General features: G+C 31.0%; 5 protein-coding genes across 6 annotated transcripts; 4 read left to right on the top strand and 1 right to left on the bottom strand.

Moving 5' to 3' along the window:
- The first annotated feature begins 365 nt into the window (after window positions 1-365).
- On the top strand, window positions 366-3805 carry LOC139088114 (prestin-like). Its single transcript, XM_070637170.1, has 3 exons — window positions 366-567; window positions 1602-1762; window positions 1899-3805. The coding sequence occupies exons 2-3, from the start codon at window positions 1612-1614 to the stop codon at window positions 3779-3781; spliced, it is 2034 nt and encodes a 677-aa protein (XP_070493271.1). The 5' UTR covers window positions 366-567; window positions 1602-1611; the 3' UTR covers window positions 3782-3805.
- Window positions 3806-4183: 378 nt separating this feature from the next.
- MAGE lies at window positions 4184-5417 on the top strand. Its single transcript, XM_070637541.1, has 3 exons — window positions 4184-4401; window positions 4465-4719; window positions 4778-5417. Exons 1-3 carry the CDS (start codon window positions 4230-4232, stop codon window positions 5068-5070), a joined length of 720 nt encoding a protein of 239 aa, XP_070493642.1. The 5' UTR covers window positions 4184-4229; the 3' UTR covers window positions 5071-5417.
- Window positions 5418-5732: 315 nt separating this feature from the next.
- On the top strand, window positions 5733-15656 carry shf (WNT inhibitory factor 1). 2 transcript variants are annotated; one of them, XM_070637122.1, is made up of 6 exons: window positions 5733-6543; window positions 12443-12907; window positions 12969-13115; window positions 14171-14374; window positions 15114-15209; window positions 15269-15656. In XM_070637122.1, the coding sequence occupies exons 2-6, from the start codon at window positions 12493-12495 to the stop codon at window positions 15562-15564; spliced, it is 1158 nt and encodes a 385-aa protein (XP_070493223.1). In that variant the 5' UTR covers window positions 5733-6543; window positions 12443-12492; the 3' UTR covers window positions 15565-15656. The 2 variants fall into 2 exon arrangements, with proteins under 2 accessions (XP_070493223.1, XP_070493221.1); XM_070637120.1 differs by having other exon boundaries at window positions 12969-13154.
- On the bottom strand, window positions 14395-15104 carry Coq7 (ubiquinone biosynthesis protein COQ7, mitochondrial). The gene is made up of 2 exons (XM_070637124.1): window positions 14912-15104; window positions 14395-14850 (listed from the first exon to the last, which is right to left on the bottom strand). Exons 1-2 carry the CDS (start codon window positions 15069-15071, stop codon window positions 14423-14425), a joined length of 588 nt encoding a protein of 195 aa, XP_070493225.1. The 5' UTR covers window positions 15072-15104; the 3' UTR covers window positions 14395-14422.
- Window positions 15657-16093: 437 nt separating the features above from the next.
- Rad23 (UV excision repair protein Rad23) lies at window positions 16094-18071 on the top strand. The gene is made up of 4 exons (XM_070637123.1): window positions 16094-16276; window positions 16377-16455; window positions 16674-17566; window positions 17631-18071. The coding sequence occupies exons 1-4, from the start codon at window positions 16211-16213 to the stop codon at window positions 17742-17744; spliced, it is 1152 nt and encodes a 383-aa protein (XP_070493224.1). The 5' UTR covers window positions 16094-16210; the 3' UTR covers window positions 17745-18071.
- Window positions 18072-18371: the final 300 nt, after the last annotated feature.

The raw sequence follows: 18371 nt of genomic DNA, 5'->3' as shown, positions 1-18371 counted from the left end.
CTTCTTCAATTAGATTTTTACAACTTCAGTACCTTCAACCACCTGACTGATTTGCCACAAGTGCTAATTACTTATGATTCAATGTGAATGAACTGTTAACTTTAAAACAAATTTATGACCTTTTGGGAGCTGAAATTAAGGTTGTATTGTTCTTTGATGGAATACAAATTTTCTCATTAAAATCTTACAGAACATGTGCCATTCTCCCGTTTCACTTTCAAAGATATTTGAATCATTTTAGAGCACTGACTCTCTGTTATTTATCTATTTTCAGTGTATTTATATCAGCTGACTGCTCTCATGACGATGTTTTGACGAAAAAATACTCTGAAATAAAAATAGCATTTCAGAAATCATCCGCAATTCATTCACATCACATCGCTCAAGGAGAAATTTTCTGATCAGTTCCTAAACGCAGAGAAATATTTAAAAAAAAGTTGAATTTTCCTAATAAAATTAGAATTAAAATAATGTGAAAGTTCCTTAATATCAAGCAAGAAATAATAAAGCATAAAAACAGTTAATCCCCTCAAAATAAGGATAAGTGTATAGTGATCTGTCAAATGAGTGAGTAATCTCGTGATTTTCCGCATTGAACTTGATCATGAAAAGTTGAAATTGAAAGTCAAGTTTCATAATCATTTTACGATGAGATCCAAATGAGTAAACAGATAAAGAACAATAAAAATGTGAAAAGAACTGAAGTCAAAACACTGTCACTCTTATCAATTACAGCCTTGTGTGCAATTTAATAAATGAAGATAAATTAGATACAGAACGAAAGTGAAAATGTTTGGACGATCAATTCAAGAATAAAAAATATTTTTGCGTCAGTCTGTTAATGTTTATGTGTTTTCCTTAATTGGTGATAATTGGTCGACTTTTTGGAGTGTGTATCATATCAATTCACGCAAATTAATGTTTGAATTATGAAATCGAGAATAAGTATTTCACAAAATTGTATCAGATTTAATAATTGTTAACTTTTCGGAATCAGCACACGTTTAGATTTAACATAAATAGAATTTTGTTGATAACGACGCTGTTTGTTACCATAAAATCATTCCAGCACGCTTGAATTAAATCAATAACTTTGTTTTCCAAATTATCTAAAAATTGAAAAATATTTTCCACCATAAATGCGTGGCAACAAAGAAGGCAAAGCTCGGTTGACAATATAAGCCGTTAACAACGAAGATCATTACTATCAGAATTCCTTGTATCCAAGGTACTGTAATTGCTAAGGTAGAAACACCGTGTAAATGCAACATTCTCAGACTAAGTTCATTCAACATTACTAAGTTTTATTATTAGTCAATATTATGCCTTCTCGTTGTTAAGTAATCATATCGTATAGTATGGAAAATAATTTACATTAATATTGTTATTTGAAAACTTTCTATAATTAGTGCACAATGTCTGCAAAACGACTTATCTCATAGAGTCAATGAAGACAAAAACAATAAGATATTTCATATATAAAGCGTGTGCTAAGCACAGATTGTATTATTCACATGAAAGTTCTTGGCTTAAAAGCATCTCCAAAAAAACAGTCATCAATATCAATTGAAATAAATTCTGAGAATATTTTATTACTACAGAATATTCATCATGCCGTATAAAGCAACAAGCATCAATATCATCGATGTTGAATTCGATAAGCATAAATCATCAGATAGTGTTCCTTACTTGATAAATAGAAATGTCCTAAAACAGGATGAATTGGAGTTTATAGCTGGTTATGACCGGCAAAAAGATTCAGGTAAGTCAATGACTGTCAGTCATAGTGGCATTCTAAAAATAGTATTCCGCAATTAAAGTTTATTAGCGCCACTTCCAATGATAACAAGCGTGTGTGGTTCCTTATCTATAAATTCAATATTTTCTTTTATTCACAGCGTTGAAATCTCTCAAGGGAAACTTAAAAGAATTGAAACCAAAGAATGTATTGACTGACTTGTGTCCAGTATTAAAATGGCTGCCAGAGTATCCAATTAAGAAAAATTTAATGAATGATACAATTTCTGGACTTACTGTTGCTGTTATGCACATTCCACAAGGGATGGCTTATGGACTATTAGCAGGAGTTGATCCAATTGTTGGTCTCTACATGGCATTCTTTCCAACACTCATTTACGTACTTTTTGGAACGTCAAGACATATAAGCATGGGAACATTTGCAGTTGTGTCAATAATGACTTCAAAGATTGTCGCTACTTATTCTGATCCCAATTATGGAAGTGCGAATTCGAATCTAACACAAACCGTGAGTGAGGATGGACATCCTATTTATCCATATTCACCGTTTGAAGTAGCCACAGCAGTCACAATGATATGCGGATTTTATCAAATTATCATGAGTATTCTACGCTTGGGAATTTTATCTTCTTTACTTTCGGAAGCTCTCGTGAATGGTTTTACAACTGCCGCTGCTTTTCACGTGCTTACGTCGCAATTAAAAGATGTTTTGGGATTAAAACTTCCCAGACATAAAGGCGCCTTTAAGATAATATTATCATTAAAAGACATGGTCTTGAATATAATGAGCGCAAATCCTAATGCAATTTACATTTCAATGTCTTGCATTGCATTCATGGTTACAATGAACGAGTTTGTCAAGCCTTGGGCTTCAAAAAAGTGTAAATTCCCGATCCCAGCTGAATTGATGGCCGTTGTTGGATTTACAATAGCTTCATATGCTCTTAACTTAACTGGTCCAAGTTATAACGTCCGAACCGTCGGAAATATTCCAACTGGCTTGCCAATTCCAAAAATGCCACCATTCGAACTATTGCAACTCGTTGCCATTGATACCATTGCAGTGTGCATTGTCAGTTACTCAATCAATATGAGCATGGCAAAAATATTCGCTAAGAAAGAATATTATGAAGTTCGACCGAATCAGGAACTGTTGGCTTTGGGATTCTCAAATATTTTTGGATCCTTCTTTTCATGCATTCCACTATGCTGCTCACTTTCTCGTTCATTGATTCAATATCAAGCTGGTGGAAAAACTCAATTGACATCAGTTATTTCAGCATCAATCATTCTTACAGTTCTGCTATGGTTTGGTCCACTATTTGAAACACTTCCACGTGCTACACTTGCTGGAATTATTATTGTGGCTCTTAAAGGAATGTTCATGCAAATAAAAGATTTGAAAAGGTTCATGAAAGAAGGAGTTTTAGAATCAGCTGAATGGATTGGAACATTCATGACAGTTATCATTGTTGATATTGATATTGGACTCTTGACTGGTGTGATAATATCTATTTTGGCTTTGTACATTAAAGGATTAAAAAGTTACTCAAGTATGCTTGGACAAGTACCAAATACAGATATTTATGTCGATCTCAAAACTCATAAGAATGCAATAGAACTCCAACATGTAAAAATATTTCACTATAGTGGCTCAATCAACTTTGCTACATGCAGTGGATTTAAGAAGGAATTGTTTGATAATATTGGAATTAATCAACGTGTGATAAGACGTGCTTCATTGTGTGAATCTCAATCAGAAGCTCGTAATTTTAACAATAATCTTAAAGCACTTATCATTGACTTAGGTTCTGTTGCTCACATTGACATGAGTGGATATAGAACATTTATGGAAATTAAAAATGATATGAAGCTCATAAGTGTTAACATTTTCTTGGCTAATGCAAGTGATTGTGTATATGATTCATTGACTCATGCTGCATGTTTAGGACATCCAGCTTTTGAGTGCTTCTCAACTGTACACGATGCAGTTTTATATGCAACAAATAAGTCAGATTTATAGATTGTAAAATTATAAACTTATGAGATAATGTACATATTTATTTAATTAAGCATGAATAAAAGACCGAATTTTTCTTTTTAAAAAATTGTTCAATACTCTTCAATGCCTGAATGCTTTCAGATTTATATCTCAATCTTTCAGAACATGTGCTAATTTCATCTTCAAATGTTTTATAATTTTTAATCATTATTTAGATGCGGAAACGAGTATTAAAAGTTTTGGCTAATTTTTTTTAAGGTAAACTTGACTTAATTTTTAATTAAAATATGTTTTCAGCAAGGTTTTCAGTCAATTAAGTTATGACAAAATAAAAATCGTTAAAAAAATATTCAAATTCGTAACGACTGAAAATATTTTAAAAAAATAACTCAGTTTTTGTTTGTTATTTTTTGATCACACAAGATCACAACAATTTCATAGTCAACAAGAATTAATTAATTATAAAAGGATGCCGAGAAGAACAACGAGAAATGAGCCGTCTACAAGCACAGCGACTCCAATGGAATATGATTCAGATAATGAAGGTGAAAGTTCCAATCAGGATATCGAACTGCTCGTTACGAATTTTGTGAAATATATAATTAATTATTCCGCTAACAAACTTCCAATAAAACGCAATGGTAAGTTGATGTAAAATATTGTTCCTTAACATATTATGCTAACTATGTATCGTTCTTTTTTAGAATTAGTCAAGCAGCTGAAAATCAATCAAAAACAGTTCCCGCAAGTATTTTTGGAGGGAAAAAAGATTCTGAATGAAATTTATGGAATTGAATTATCAGAACTGTCGGAAACAAAACCGACTAAACTATACATCGCTTACTCAACATTTAAACTTCCAACACCTTCAATGCTAAATAAAGAAACGGCAGCAGAAATGAAGACACTTTTCATTGTTCTGTCGTACATATTCATGAAGTCTGGGGAGATTCAAGAAGGTAAGAATCCAAATGATTTTTTATGAAACTCTTATTAAGGCATTTTATTCTATTCCAGGCAATTTGAACAACTTTCTTGAAAAGGTTCATATCAATTTGGAGGAATTTGCCAAGACTAGAGAGAAATTTGTTAAACAGATGTACTTAAAACGTCATAAGGTACAAATTGAAGGCCAAAATGAGTCTCATACTTATTATTCTTGGGGAGAAAGAGCATTAATGGAATTCAGCAAGCAGGACATATTGGAACAAGTCTCAAAGCTTGTCAGAAAACCGTCCTCAAATTTTATCGTACAACACCGTGAAGTCTACGGCGAAGATCCAAATGAAGACTCTATTATGCTCGGATAGAAATTTAAAATGTAAGAATAAATGCTCACTAATTTAACCAAGTAATGTAATATTAACAAGTACTATAACTATAAATTAAAATCCTTAAAATATTTGAATAGCAAATGCTATAAATCATTCGAATTTCTTATGACTGTTAAAACTATTTCAAGTTATCCAATATAGTCTTTAGTCTTTATTTTCTTTAAATGTCTGAGAAATAATGAAAAGAGGCTTCCGTTTTACAAGAGAAAAATTTTGTGCAACAGGCTCTCGTCTTGTTTATACTGTATTTTTCTAATCGCATGCTTACTAAAATTATCATTGTGTCCGTTGAGACAGACATCACATTTAATAAGTAGTAGATTTAGTTCTAAATAACTTAAACATATTATTATTATTAAAACATACCTATTTAATTAGGAATAAATATTTATTTTAATTAGGTAAATCTGGTCAAAAAAGATCAATCATGTTTCGTACCTAAAACTTGTTTTTTGAACATTTTATAACTTTAAAGCTTGATTTTTGAACGATCAATAATGTTTTTAAAAGTGATAACTTCAAGTCTTGTCCGATGTCTGGTCCAACCCTTAACAGACAATGAGACAGCTTTTAAATACCGTAGTGGTTTTCCTGTATCATGAAAGCATGCTTTTTGCTTGTCATGGATATGGCCCATATAATAAACCTTAAAGCGAAATTCTAAATAGCCGTGGATGAGTAGGAAACAATATTAGCAAAACGAAAATGCGCCACAGTTTACATCCACACAGCTTCTCTACGATCAAAGGAATATATTCATTCTCTCGTTCAAATAAAGAATAAAAAAAAAGAGAGAGTAAGATAAAACAGCAAGAAAAAAAAATTTAGTTTGCTTTTGTCGTGAGCCTTTATCGGATGCAACATTTTGCAGAAAAGTATTTCCAACATTTTATTTTTTTTTTTTTGTACTCTTCACAAAAAGAATCTAACATTTTAAAGATCTAAAGATAAATTCCACGATATTGTTAATAACGATTTAAAAAATGAAATTTATTTAAAATTCATTAACGTTTATTTTGTGATAAAAAAAAACCAGTGGAACTGTGTGAATAAACGCAAATGGCTGTAAAATGAATATCAGATGCGAATTTTATTTAAATTAAGAAAAACATCGGCCATTGAGTTAGTTGCCTGTAAAATTTTAATGATTAATTAAAAAATATTGAACTTAATGCATTTGAAAGAGTCTTGGTTTAATATTTGCTCACTGTTCACATTAATATAAACTGCCATTAAGAAAACATTAAAAGCAACAAGTATAAAGCATGATAAGAATGAAGATATTAAACTGTGACGACGATACAAAGTGAAAATTGCAGTTCTTAAACAGAGAAATAAATGAAAGCATAATAATTTTGCGTGAAAAGTTTAATTTTTAATGAAGTTAATAAGTACATAGACTAACTACACATAGCACGAAGAGGAACAAAGTTTGATTTTAATAAGAAGGTAAACCTTAGACATATTTACATATCTTTTTTTATATGGTTGCTTTACTATGAGAATTCGCATAAAATTTTCATTCATTTATACGCTGCTGCTGCTGCTATATAATGTGTGACTCAATTTGCAATTTCACAAAACTACTTAAGAAGAACAAGTGTATATCTTTTTTTTCATACATTTATAAGCGAAAAAGTTTATGACAAGAACTTATAGCAATACAAACTGGCGGGAAAGACAGAAAGCCTTTTTTGAACACATTCACACCCGGTGCCTGTTTGGTGTTAAATGGGATAATCATTTGGATTGGCATAAACTGTAGAAAAGTTTATGATTTGCAAACTTCACATGTGAAATTTTACGGGATGAATAATTTTTGACATGCTTTTGCAATTCCGTAACAAAATTAAACTCGAGTTTGTGGCTTGGTATCTTAAAATTGAATTTGTATTCATGAAAAACAGAAATAAATATAAACTGGATCTTCAAGTTAAGATTAGAATGACTCATCATGTACCCTGACAGACAATCAGCAAATTCATCTATGTAACTTAATACTCATGCATATAGTTGAGGATGCTACTTGTCTATTCGAGGTTTACTTACTAACTTACTGGAATCATGATGATTTAGAGCCTAGGCTATTACAAAAATCCATGCATTTAACTATTGCTTGTGGATTCCAATCAAGCGCAGAAAAACCAGTTTTGTGTTCTATTCGAGGTTTGATTAAATAATTTAGGATAATGCGCCTTGCCATGAAAAATTGGAAAATTCATATTTAAGGATTACCCACTTAATTAAGAACGACCCAAAGTAAGTTCCATTAGTTCCGCATTATTGGATAACTAGTAATTCTTAAAGACTTTCGACAAGATATTTAATCCATTTCAATAATAATTAAAGTACTTCTAAAATTTTGAATGCAAGAGATAAACAGCAAAATTTAATACGTAAAGAACGGTGTGGATATGAAAGCAGTGACTATAAATGACTGCAATATTTTATTTATTATACATATTTTCCATCTTTATTTTTACCTTTTTTTCTTTTATTTTGTGTGAATATTTTATTCACAGTTTTTTTTTACTTTTCTCGCTGAAGAAGTGGATTTTGCTTATTGCTTATTATGGACGTATAACACCTTCAGCAGTCCGTCAATAGTATTTTGTCTCTTTTTTTTGCGTTAGTTTTATATACATATGCTAATTTCTATGCTACTCATTTTATTATTTTTACAATCAATTAGCGCGAGAAGCATACGACATAATGTGGATGTGATGAATATCATTAATAGGTGTCATTAACTAGAATCGTTTTTTTTTTTTTCATCTAACGAGACGAGTTCAATGTGATCATAAAAAAATTCTCTCGAATAGCAACAAAATCGCGATATTAATGGACATTCGATTTTTGGTTATTTCTTTAATATTTAAAAATATTCAAGTTTAATTTTATTGCATTAATGCACACATTATGGAAGAGACTTTGTCTCTTATAAATGGGAATATATGCAAATTGTCAAAAAGGAATGACTAGAAATGACTCAAATTATTTGGAATTAAGGATGATCAAATTCTCTGAATCAAAGTCATTATTAAGCAACAGACACGTGAAGGAAGCATTGACTAATTGATAAATTATTTAATTTCCATTTGCGGAAAAAAAATCCCATCTTGGTATTAAATTAGAATAAAGAAATTAATAATAATTTAGTGTAATAACTGTGAAGGAAGAGAAGAAGAAATACGAAAGAAGCTATTTATATACTAAGTGGATGATAATATGGTTAAATATCGTTAATTCATCGCTTTCTGCTGTCTGTTATCATATACTTCTCGTTCTTCTGTATGATTTCTTAAAAGTGTAAAGCAAAATACCATACATTGAGACTCTCAGTCATGGAAAGGAAGGGAAATGAAGAAGAAAGAGAAAAAAAAAATTGGTTCACGCGGTTTTGTTTATAAAGACAGCCTGTCCAAGATTTAACACTCAAACAAGCAGTGCCCATCAAGTAGAACGGTGACCTAACGAGTTTAGTTAAACACTATATATGGGTTTTTTGTGCTAATTTGTGAAAACAAGAAAACAACTTTTAAAAATTTTGTGAAGGTTCCTGCACCGAGATATGAGCATTTAAAGATGCAATTTTTGACGTTCTGGAAGTCAAAATGTAACTCCAACATAACAGCACCAAAAAATTTGAAACTTTGCTGTTATTTTGTGCAACCCATACCCAGTAAAATAAGCCAAAAAAATTTTTTCAGAAAAGTTCCGCTACAGAGTTATATTCATTTTTCGATTTAAGTGCCGAAAAAATAGTGAAAAAATCGAAAAATTTTCACACTTTTTAATCTGAAATCTACAAACCTTCACCAAAATTCTTTAAATTTTGCCTGTATTTTGTGCAAGAGTTACCTAACAAAATAAGCATAAAATAATTTTTGGATGGAGCTTATGTGGTAAGATATAGCCGTTTTCCCGTGCAACCTAAATTAAAAAAATTCAAAGTTTTTTACAATTTTGCATGGAAATTACGCAAGACTTTACCAAAATTATTGAAAATTCTCCTGAATATTGTGCATATATTAATTGTTCATAAAAAGTTTAGTAAAATATAATTTTTTAATTATATATAGAAATATAGCCATTTTCCTCTCCAAGATAGTGAAAAAATTAGATTTTTTTTAGATTTTTAGCTCTAACTTCAACAGGAAGTAACAAAATTTTTTGTAACTTTGTCTGATTTATTTGCCAACATTACTTAATAAAACAAAGCAAAAAGATTTTTTGAAAAAAACTTATTTGAAAAATTATGGCAATTTTTTTCATATATGAAGGTGTAAAAAAGTATTAAAAATCTCTATTTTTTCATATTTTTAACTCTCAGAAATGCAAATCTTGATTAAAATTTATGAAACTTTTTGTTTCATTTAGTAATGATTGCAAATAAATCAGACAAAGTTACAAAAAATTTTGTTACTTCCTGTTGAAGTTAGAGCTAAAAATCTAAAAAAAATCTAATTTTTTCACTATCTTGGAGAGGAAAATGGCTATATTTCTATATATAATTAAAAAATTATATTTTACTAAACTTTTTATGAACAATTAATATATGCACAATATTCAGGAGAATTTTCAATAATTTTGGTAAAGTCTTGCGTAATTTCCATGCAAAATTGTAAAAAACTTTGAATTTTTTTAATTTAGGTTGCACGGGAAAACGGCTATATCTTACCACATAAGCTCCATCCAAAAATTATTTTATGCTTATTTTGTTAGGTAACTCTTGCACAAAAAACAGGCAAAATTTAAAGAATTTTGGTGAAGGTTTGTAGATTTCAGATTAAAAAGTGTGAAAATTTTTCGATTTTTTCACTATTTTTTCGGCACTTAAATCGAAAAATGAATATAACTCTGTAGCGGAACTTTTTTGAAAAGATTTTTTTGGCTTATTTTACTGGGTATGGGTTGCACAAAATAACAGCAAAGTTTCAAATTTTTTGGTGCTGTTATGTTGGAGTTACATTTTGACTTCCAGAAAGTCAAAAATTGCATCTTTAAATGCTCATATCTCGGTGCAGGAACCTTCACAAAATTTTTAAAAGTTGTTTTCTTGTTTTCACAAATTAGCACAAAAAACCCATATATAGTGTTTAACTAAACTCGTTAGGTCACCGTTCTACTTGATGGACTCAAACAAGCAAAACCATTAATATATCATGAATTACGTTAAACTATAGGATCGAAGAAAGCTGTGGAACAGGATTAAGTTTAATCGCGATTCTTCTTGATTTTTCTTAATTAATCTGGGATATTCTCGGCTGATTTGATAAATTTGTTACTGTGCTGATTAAATGCTTGTTTTGTTGTTGATTGTTTGCTTTATCATCTTTATCCAAGCTACATAAACAAAGAATCCATTTGGAAGTTGTACGAATTTTTAAATTCACATGGATTTCTTACAAATTTGATATTGTTGTATTTGCCGCTCTTGTGCTGCTCGGGTCAATTTCTCATGAATTAAGACATTTTGCTCTGATTGTACGCAGTGATCAGTGCCTATAATGCTAATTTTTGAATTAATTGAAATCCAATAAATCGTGGTCATTAAATTACAATCCGTAAGGAGTTCTTAATTACAATTACAAAAGCTTTTAAAAATCAATAATAATCCGTCCTTGTGTGTACAAGCTTATTAACGCTTTTAGTGTTCATCGTAAAATTGACACAATTTTTAGACGTCCTCGGCAAGTCTTAGTTAATAACCAACAAGGAGCGAAATTGCTCAAATTAAGAATCCATGAATTAAGAACCTCCTATTCAAGATCAATCTAGATATACTAAAAATCAATCCATGAATGATCGCCTTAAGTATTGTATCATTTACAAGGGTATAAGATTTCAACTCTGAGTTGTTGAGAGCATCAAGTGTGTTACAAAAAACATATGTCAACAACATCAAAGCAGTTCTGTCTTCATTTAATAATAAATTGATTATGGATAATATCATCTCATAAGTTTGATGCCATGAAAGCTATCAAATTATTACTTATCCAAAAAGAGTATGAAAATCAACACCCGACACATTAAAATAATAATATGAGAATTAATTTCGTTCTCTTCTTTTTATCTTGCCTCTTTTTTTTTTATACATGTATTTTCGTCTGACAGCTTTATTATGTGGTTTTTATATCCGCACCGGAATTTGGATATTAGCAGCTTATTAGAAGATTCTGATTATAATGAATTGATTACTTTTATGGATTGACATTAATCTCGTTTTATACGTGTTTATTTTTCCCAGGAATATGTTTTTTATGACCTCTTTCAAGCTACAAAGACCATTCCCACTTACAAATTAGAAGTTATTTACTAATGTTTTTGACCAAAGATATGTAATTTAGGTTTTTAAAAGCCAGCTTGACTAGTTAGGTTATTCTCAAAATTATGAACTCAATCCGGGCCCGTTTATTTCTGAACGACTACATTCCGACCCCTAATAACCAGACCATCTATTAACTGGTGCAAACTTTAAAATTGTCAATATGTTCTGGTTATTGGAAGCAGCGAAAAAGCAGCAATGGCGTAGTGGTTAGAGTGTCGGAATAACATTCTAACGACCCGGGTTTGATCCCAGGCGAAGTCTATTCAGATTCGGGTGCTTTTACGTTGTTCTAGTCAACTCATCTTGTGTATTCGGGACACACAAATTCCGGTAAGGTACGTTGTATTAATATACCCTGGGTGATGCAGTGTGTAGAGTTGGTAAAAAGCGTCTTCAAGACTAAAACCATGTTCATGTTCATCACATTGAAATCAATGTTCATTTATATAAAATCAAAAATTAAGCCTGTGGCTAGGTCTCTTAAAATTGAATTGTAATTCACGAAATACAGAAATTAAATATAACGTCTGGTAACTGGGAGTAAAATCTGGTTCCTGAAGGTCTTATTATCTACATAAATTGTGATTTATGCTTATGATTAGGACTTAATATACATAGTATAGGTACATCAAGTCTAAGTTGTGCACTCTTGTATTTATAGTATGCAAAACAGATTCCACTATAAGATATAGATATAAAATGTATAATTGAGTCGCAGATCATCTACTGAATTTCACCATCATGAACTTGACATATGTATTCAGTCAACAAGACATCATCAAATACTATGTGAATATGTTCAAATAAGCATTCTGTCTTTCCCGCTGTTTTATAGCTCAAATTGTTGTTTTTATATTGCCTTGTCGATTTTCATTTTATTGACACGACAAGATTATAAGATTTTTCCTTTAAACAACATCCATACATCTCATTTTTTATATGGACATCATTAAGTCACTTATGAATTTGTTTTAATAAATTTTTAATAAGACAATTTATTTGATTATTATGTGATAGCTTCCAGATACTGCCGAAATAAACATTGACACATTGTAGATTGGGGAAAAATGAAACTACTTGTATTCACAATCGTCATTCAATTCTTATTGCAACAAAATTATATATGCGCACGCCATGATCATCCTTACTTTACACATTATCATCATCACTATTATCAATCAAATGAGCCGACAGACTTATCATTATGGATTAGTGAGCAGCAAGTCAAAATGTTTAGTGGATATTTCTTTAGGATATTTGCGATAGAAAATGGTCGTGTTAATCCATTGCTTAGAGATCCCGCATTTGATACATTAATGCCAATCATACCTCCGGAAATTAGTCATATGAACTTCACATGGACATCGGCGAAGAAAAAGTATCGATATCATTTTGATCAGCTTATATCACTAGACGAGAAAGTTCTTCTATCTCCAGTCATATCTATTAAGCCTAAAGGAAAGATTCCACATGAACCTAAACGTAAGATTAATCCTCTCTTACCTTATTTCCACCCTATTGACGATTGTTTGTTCAATAATAGAATTTAGTGTAATGCTTCCATGCTCTAACATTACATCAGGAATTGCGAAATTTTCATTAGGTCTTCAAATTATGCGCAGCAAAGGAAAATTTCTTCAAGGAACTCCCCTGCGATTCACATTACGAAAAGAATGCAATTTAAATAGAGGTATGAAATCTACACTTGATATCTCTCCGGCTTTGCAAGGTAGTGTATTAATTTTCTGCTATTTTCAAACGATGTGCTTTAAATGAAATTTGGATCACTTGATGTTCTTACAGGGGTTGGCCGTAAAATATGTTAATCAGAATTTTAGTAATTTTTAGACTTGCCTAGTTCCTAACTCCCTATGCCTAATTCCTTTTATCACTAAGTCTTACTAATTATCCACTTATGACATTTAACTGAAACTCGAAGTCGACTCGGATTTTGTATGGAAAAGTCTACTCGACTTCGAGTTTTAACTTCGAGCTCTGTATTAACAAATTTAAATCCCGAGTGTACAAAAGTACATTAGAAGTACGTCATCAACCGGACATTAACTTGCCTTCAACTAGCTATAAAGCATTTTTGTCCACTCGGGAATAATTGGCAACAAAATCAATAGGGATTTAGGTCCTAGATACACAAATCATGTACACCTTCTTTCCCCAAACTTGTACATTAATCTAATCCTCATACTCTATCCATTTTCATGATATGATCTATTTTTGACAAAAGGGTAGCAGGATATGTAAATTCTAATTTCTGATTGACATCATTTGGGAATGTACCCCTAACGGACAATGAACATCCTCAAATAAACTGATTGAGTTTGTTCATAAGCATTCTTATTTAAGTTGGTATGCTCTTTGTCTATTAGGGTAAATACCCTTCAAAAATTACACAAAATTGAACTTTAATTTAAGGCACATCAGTTCTAATTCAATAATTATGCTTTACGCAACTAATAATCTTTAAGGGCTAAGCTTTGCAATAATTTAATTCTAATATTATTAATTTTTAATATTTTTGATGCTTAGCAAAAAACTCAAACTATTCTTCTATAATCACTTTATTAGCTTAAATCTGCTAGATATCTATGACTATATAAAAATATTTGCGAATTTAATTGACCCCTTGTTATTATATGTTGCGATGGCATTAATTGTTTTGCAACATATATAATTCCTTATTTACCATATTTCGTATGATTTCTTTGAATCTCGTTATATAAACTAAAGGCGGTCCAGATCCTGAATGTGACAAAAAGTGTCTCAACGGTGGAACATGTACAAAGAACAAAATTTGTAAATGTGCTGAAGGATATATTGGACAGAACTGTGAGCAGGCTTTATGTTTTCCTCAATGTATGAATGGTGGAAATTGTTCTGCACCAGCAGTCTGTTCTTGTCCAAAAGGTTATCAAGGACGTTATTGTGAGGGTGGTAAGTAAAATAAACATCAATTTACACTAAATGTCTATAAGTACTTGATTATATTCTCTCAGAAATTTTGATAGCAGTTTTACAACCAAATTTAATAACATTAGATAATGCTGAGTAGAATGGAGCTTGTTCTGCACCGTGATCTATTCCACAATCATGATGTTCTTGCTCCTCGTCTCGAAATTTCGTAATAATGTCTAAAAGTTCCTTATCTGGATTTGGTGATTCCATTAACTGTCTCAACTGATCATTATAATGCTCTACAATAACTGTTTCGACAGCAACAGTACATGCCATAGCTGCTTTTTCTCCCATCATTGCTGTTGTTGCACCTAACACAAATCCAGCAACATTCCAAATTGGTGTTAAAACTGTTGGTCTTACTCGATGCTTTCTAAGAAGTCTTTCCATTTCTGCACGATGAACTTTTTCCTGCTCCCACATATGTTTAATTGTTGAGCCGACTTTTTTATCGCCTATAAAAAAAATATTTTCTAAATCTATTGGATATAAGCAGTTAGTCTTCATTTAGCTCACCTAAAACTGCTAATTGTCCTGCGTAGATACGATCTGCTCCTAGTTCGCCAGCATGATCGACTCTCACCATTCGATCGATCATTTGTGATGCCCGTGGGACATGTGACATATATCTTACATACTGATTCGTGAATAAACTGACAGCTGACCTATGCATCATTATGCTTTGAGAATCTATAAAATAAAGTAAAATTTTTTACAGGAATTTGCAGTGAGAAATGTTTGAATGGTGGTAAATGCATTCAGAAGGATACATGTCAATGTCCAAAAGGTTATTATGGCTTAAGATGTCAATTATGTAAGTTACAGGAGAAACAGTTAACTATTAAAATTAATGGATTTATATATCATTCACAGCAAAGTGTGTTGTACCGTGCCTTAATGGAGGAAAATGTAGAGGAAATAATATCTGTCGATGCTTAGATGGCTGGCTGGGTGATCATTGTGAAATTGGAAGGAAAACGCCAAGATCAATTTGTAAAAAGCCTTGCAAAAATGGAACCTGCTTATCAACTGGAGTTTGTGAATGCAAAAAAGGCTGGAGCGGAAAGTTTTGTAATCAACGTAACAAACGAAGAAATAAGAAATTAGGCAACAAGCAGGATAATAATCAAAATGTTAACAATAATAATAAAAAGATCAGGCAAACTTAAAACTTGAATTTAATGAGAAAATTAATAAAATAATTTTTTGTGATATCTCTTTTGAACATTGAATTTCAAATAAAGCAAGTCAATCTTGTAAATTAGTCTTACCAGTCCGTTAAAATACTATTTTCCTTATTTTTTGATTTGTTGTGAAATAGAAATAGAAACTTCTATTAGGTATTATTATTTACACGTCGACACTACGCGAAACAGAATTAGGTACAGCTGATTTCGACACTCACTTCATACTCTCAATTTTCGAGTTATTATTTAATCACATTCAAATTAATTGTTGACAATTTATGAAGAAAATTGCTGTTGTACTGTTTTACACATCAATTTAAGGTTTTACATATGAAATTTGCTGTTATACGATTTTGAAATTTGAAAATAGCTGTTGAAGTGTTTTCAAAAATTGTAATCGCATCAACATCGATTATTTACAGAAAAAAATATTTAAAAAAAAATAATAAAATTAATTATACCTGTATACAGCATAAGTCGACAAAAAGGAGTGTAGAAAACATTTCTCTGGGTGTATAGCGTAGTTTCGTGCCCTTAAAAAGTCGAATATCTGAAATATTTGCTTATTCATTTTTTAGTGCATTTTTGATCAAATTAAAGGATTCCACGTAAATTATAGTCGCTAAAAATGTGGATAACAATAAAGAATTTACAGCAACAAACAATAAAAGTGGAATTTGACGAATCGCAAACGGTAAAATGGCTAAATTTAATTTATTTAATTCTAGGTTATTGAACTTGAATATTTTTAATTTAAATTTTTAATCCGCTTTTTCAATTTTTCTCCTATAAAGGTTCAAAAGCTTAAGGATAAAATAGAATCTGAATTGGGAAAAGATTATCCAGCATCACAACAAAAATTAATTTACGCAGGTAAGTGAATTTTTAGTTAAAATATTCCATAAAAAGATCTTTTCGGTTTAAAACTTTGTTTTCAATCATTCGATTGCCAAAAAATCTCGGTTCCTTCTCAAAAAATTATTTACAAAGTAGAGTAATTTCATAATATTGTGATTTTCTTTATGTGATATTTCGATCTTATTAAGGATGAGTGTGCATAATTTTTGTCATTTTCCTTTATATTTTCACAGGATGTATTCTCGATGATGATAAAATATTAGCATCATATAATGTTGACGAGAAGAAATTTATTGTAGTGATGGTGAAGAAGGGAGGAGCAGTAGCCAGTTCGACAGCAACATCAGCACAGCCAAAAGAAAATGAGAAGGAAGAGCCTGCAAAAACAAGCGATAAAACAACGACTGAAACTAAAGATGATACTCAGAAATCATCTTCAACGAATATTACCTCATCTCCAGCAAAAACAACAGCTACTGAACAGCCAGCTCCAGTCAAAGAAAACACATCATCAACTCCTTCAGGAGGTGTTGCTGGTCAAGCACAGATTGCTTTGGCTGAATCTAATTTAGTAATGGGCGAGAGTTATAATACAATGGTCAAAAATATTATGGAGATGGGATATGATCGTGAATCTGTTGTTCGTGCTCTAAATGCCTCGTTTAATAATCCTGAAAGAGCTGTAGAATATCTAATTATGGGAATCCCTGAAACAGCTGTTCAAGATCGTCCAAGTGCTAGTGGAGCTGAACAGGGTGCTGCTGCCGAAAGAACTGCTGGTAATCAACCAAGTGAAATTCGAGCATCAAGAGGTAGTGCAGGAGGTGGTGGAAATAGCGAAAGTCCTCTCGCTTTCCTAAGAAATCAGGCACAATTCCAACAAATGAGAAATGTCATTCAACAAAATCCAGAAATGCTTAATGCTGTTCTTCAACAAATTGGACAAACAAATCCAGCACTTTTGCAACTTATTTCTGAAAATCAAGAAGCTTTCGTTAATATGCTTAATGAATCAGATGACGGACGTCAACCACCACTTGGCGGAAATGACGATGACGAAGGACTTGCAAGCTTTGGTTTAGTGGCGCCCGAATTTTCCCAACAAGATCGTGATGCCATTGAAAGAGTAAGCTAGTCATTCATACATTTTCTATTTATATGTTATCTAATCATATCTTTTTTCATTTCAGTTGAAAGCACTAGGCTTTCCAGAAGATCTCGTATTGCAGGCATATATTGCGTGTGAGAAAAATGAGAATTTGGCTGCAAACTTCCTGCTTTCACAACAGGACTTTGATAATTAGATATGCGACATTGTGCTTTCAATTTATTTAAAAGAAAAAAATATTAAAATAACAAAAAAAAAACACCAAACTCATTACGTTCTTTCTGAATTTGTTCAGAACTGTTACTTTAATTAATTTAAAACATTAAAAAAAAAATATGGTATTCAAGATGATGATTATTTTATTATTATTTCGAAAGCTTCTTTTGTCGTATTCTTCTTTTTATATGTTTTTGTTGAAATGAAATTATTTGGATGAAGAAAAATTGAAAATTGAAAATCTTTTAAACAATACCCTAAATAATGTAATTCAAGAATAAACTTTGTTTTAATTTTTAAAAAAATAGCTTTAAAACAGTTTTTTATGATTTTCGGGTAATTTTCTGGACATGGGACTTCTGCACAACGATTTTTTGTTATTTAGTCATTTAAGAATTTTGCTCTTAAGAAATTCAAAAAATAACGGAAATTTCAAATTTGAAAAATATGTAAAATTCTGCTAATTTTTATTTTAAAAAACATTTAAATTTTTAACGGACATGAACCAAAAACATTATAAGATGCTTGTATGATTTTCACGGTGTATCACAGAAAAAGTGTAAATAAAGCATAAATTACAGCATAAAAATAACGGCTTTTTGAAATT

This window comes from Chironomus tepperi, unplaced genomic scaffold (genome assembly GCF_022539635.2).
Source record: "Chironomus tepperi strain 1889 unplaced genomic scaffold, CSIRO-AGI_Ctep_v1 contig_161, whole genome shotgun sequence".
Taxonomy (NCBI): domain Eukaryota; kingdom Metazoa; phylum Arthropoda; class Insecta; order Diptera; family Chironomidae; genus Chironomus; species Chironomus tepperi.
This window is presented reverse-complemented; position numbering and strand designations above follow the sequence as displayed.

Coding starts and splice junctions, on each gene's coding strand:
- LOC139088114 (XM_070637170.1), top strand. CDS start 1,612: ATGCCGTATAAAGCAACAAGCATCAATATCATCGATGTTGAATTCGAT. Junction 1,763..1,898: donor TGACCGGCAAAAAGATTCAG/GTAAGTCAATGA, acceptor TTTTATTCACAG/CGTTGAAATCTCTCAAGGGA.
- MAGE (XM_070637541.1), top strand. CDS start 4,230: ATGCCGAGAAGAACAACGAGAAATGAGCCGTCTACAAGCACAGCGACT. Junction 4,402..4,464: donor ACTTCCAATAAAACGCAATG/GTAAGTTGATGT, acceptor GTTCTTTTTTAG/AATTAGTCAAGCAGCTGAAA. Junction 4,720..4,777: donor GTCTGGGGAGATTCAAGAAG/GTAAGAATCCAA, acceptor ATTCTATTCCAG/GCAATTTGAACAACTTTCTT.
- shf (XM_070637120.1), top strand. CDS start 12,493: ATGAAACTACTTGTATTCACAATCGTCATTCAATTCTTATTGCAACAA. Junction 12,908..12,968: donor GATTCCACATGAACCTAAAC/GTAAGATTAATC, acceptor GTTCAATAATAG/AATTTAGTGTAATGCTTCCA. Junction 14,375..15,113: donor AGGACGTTATTGTGAGGGTG/GTAAGTAAAATA, acceptor AATTTTTTACAG/GAATTTGCAGTGAGAAATGT.
- Coq7 (XM_070637124.1), bottom strand. CDS start 15,071: ATGATGCATAGGTCAGCTGTCAGTTTATTCACGAATCAGTATGTAAGA. Junction 14,851..14,911: donor AGGACAATTAGCAGTTTTAG/GTGAGCTAAATG, acceptor TTTTTTTTATAG/GCGATAAAAAAGTCGGCTCA.
- Rad23 (XM_070637123.1), top strand. CDS start 16,211: ATGTGGATAACAATAAAGAATTTACAGCAACAAACAATAAAAGTGGAA. Junction 16,277..16,376: donor AATTTGACGAATCGCAAACG/GTAAAATGGCTA, acceptor TCTCCTATAAAG/GTTCAAAAGCTTAAGGATAA. Junction 16,456..16,673: donor ACAAAAATTAATTTACGCAG/GTAAGTGAATTT, acceptor ATATTTTCACAG/GATGTATTCTCGATGATGAT.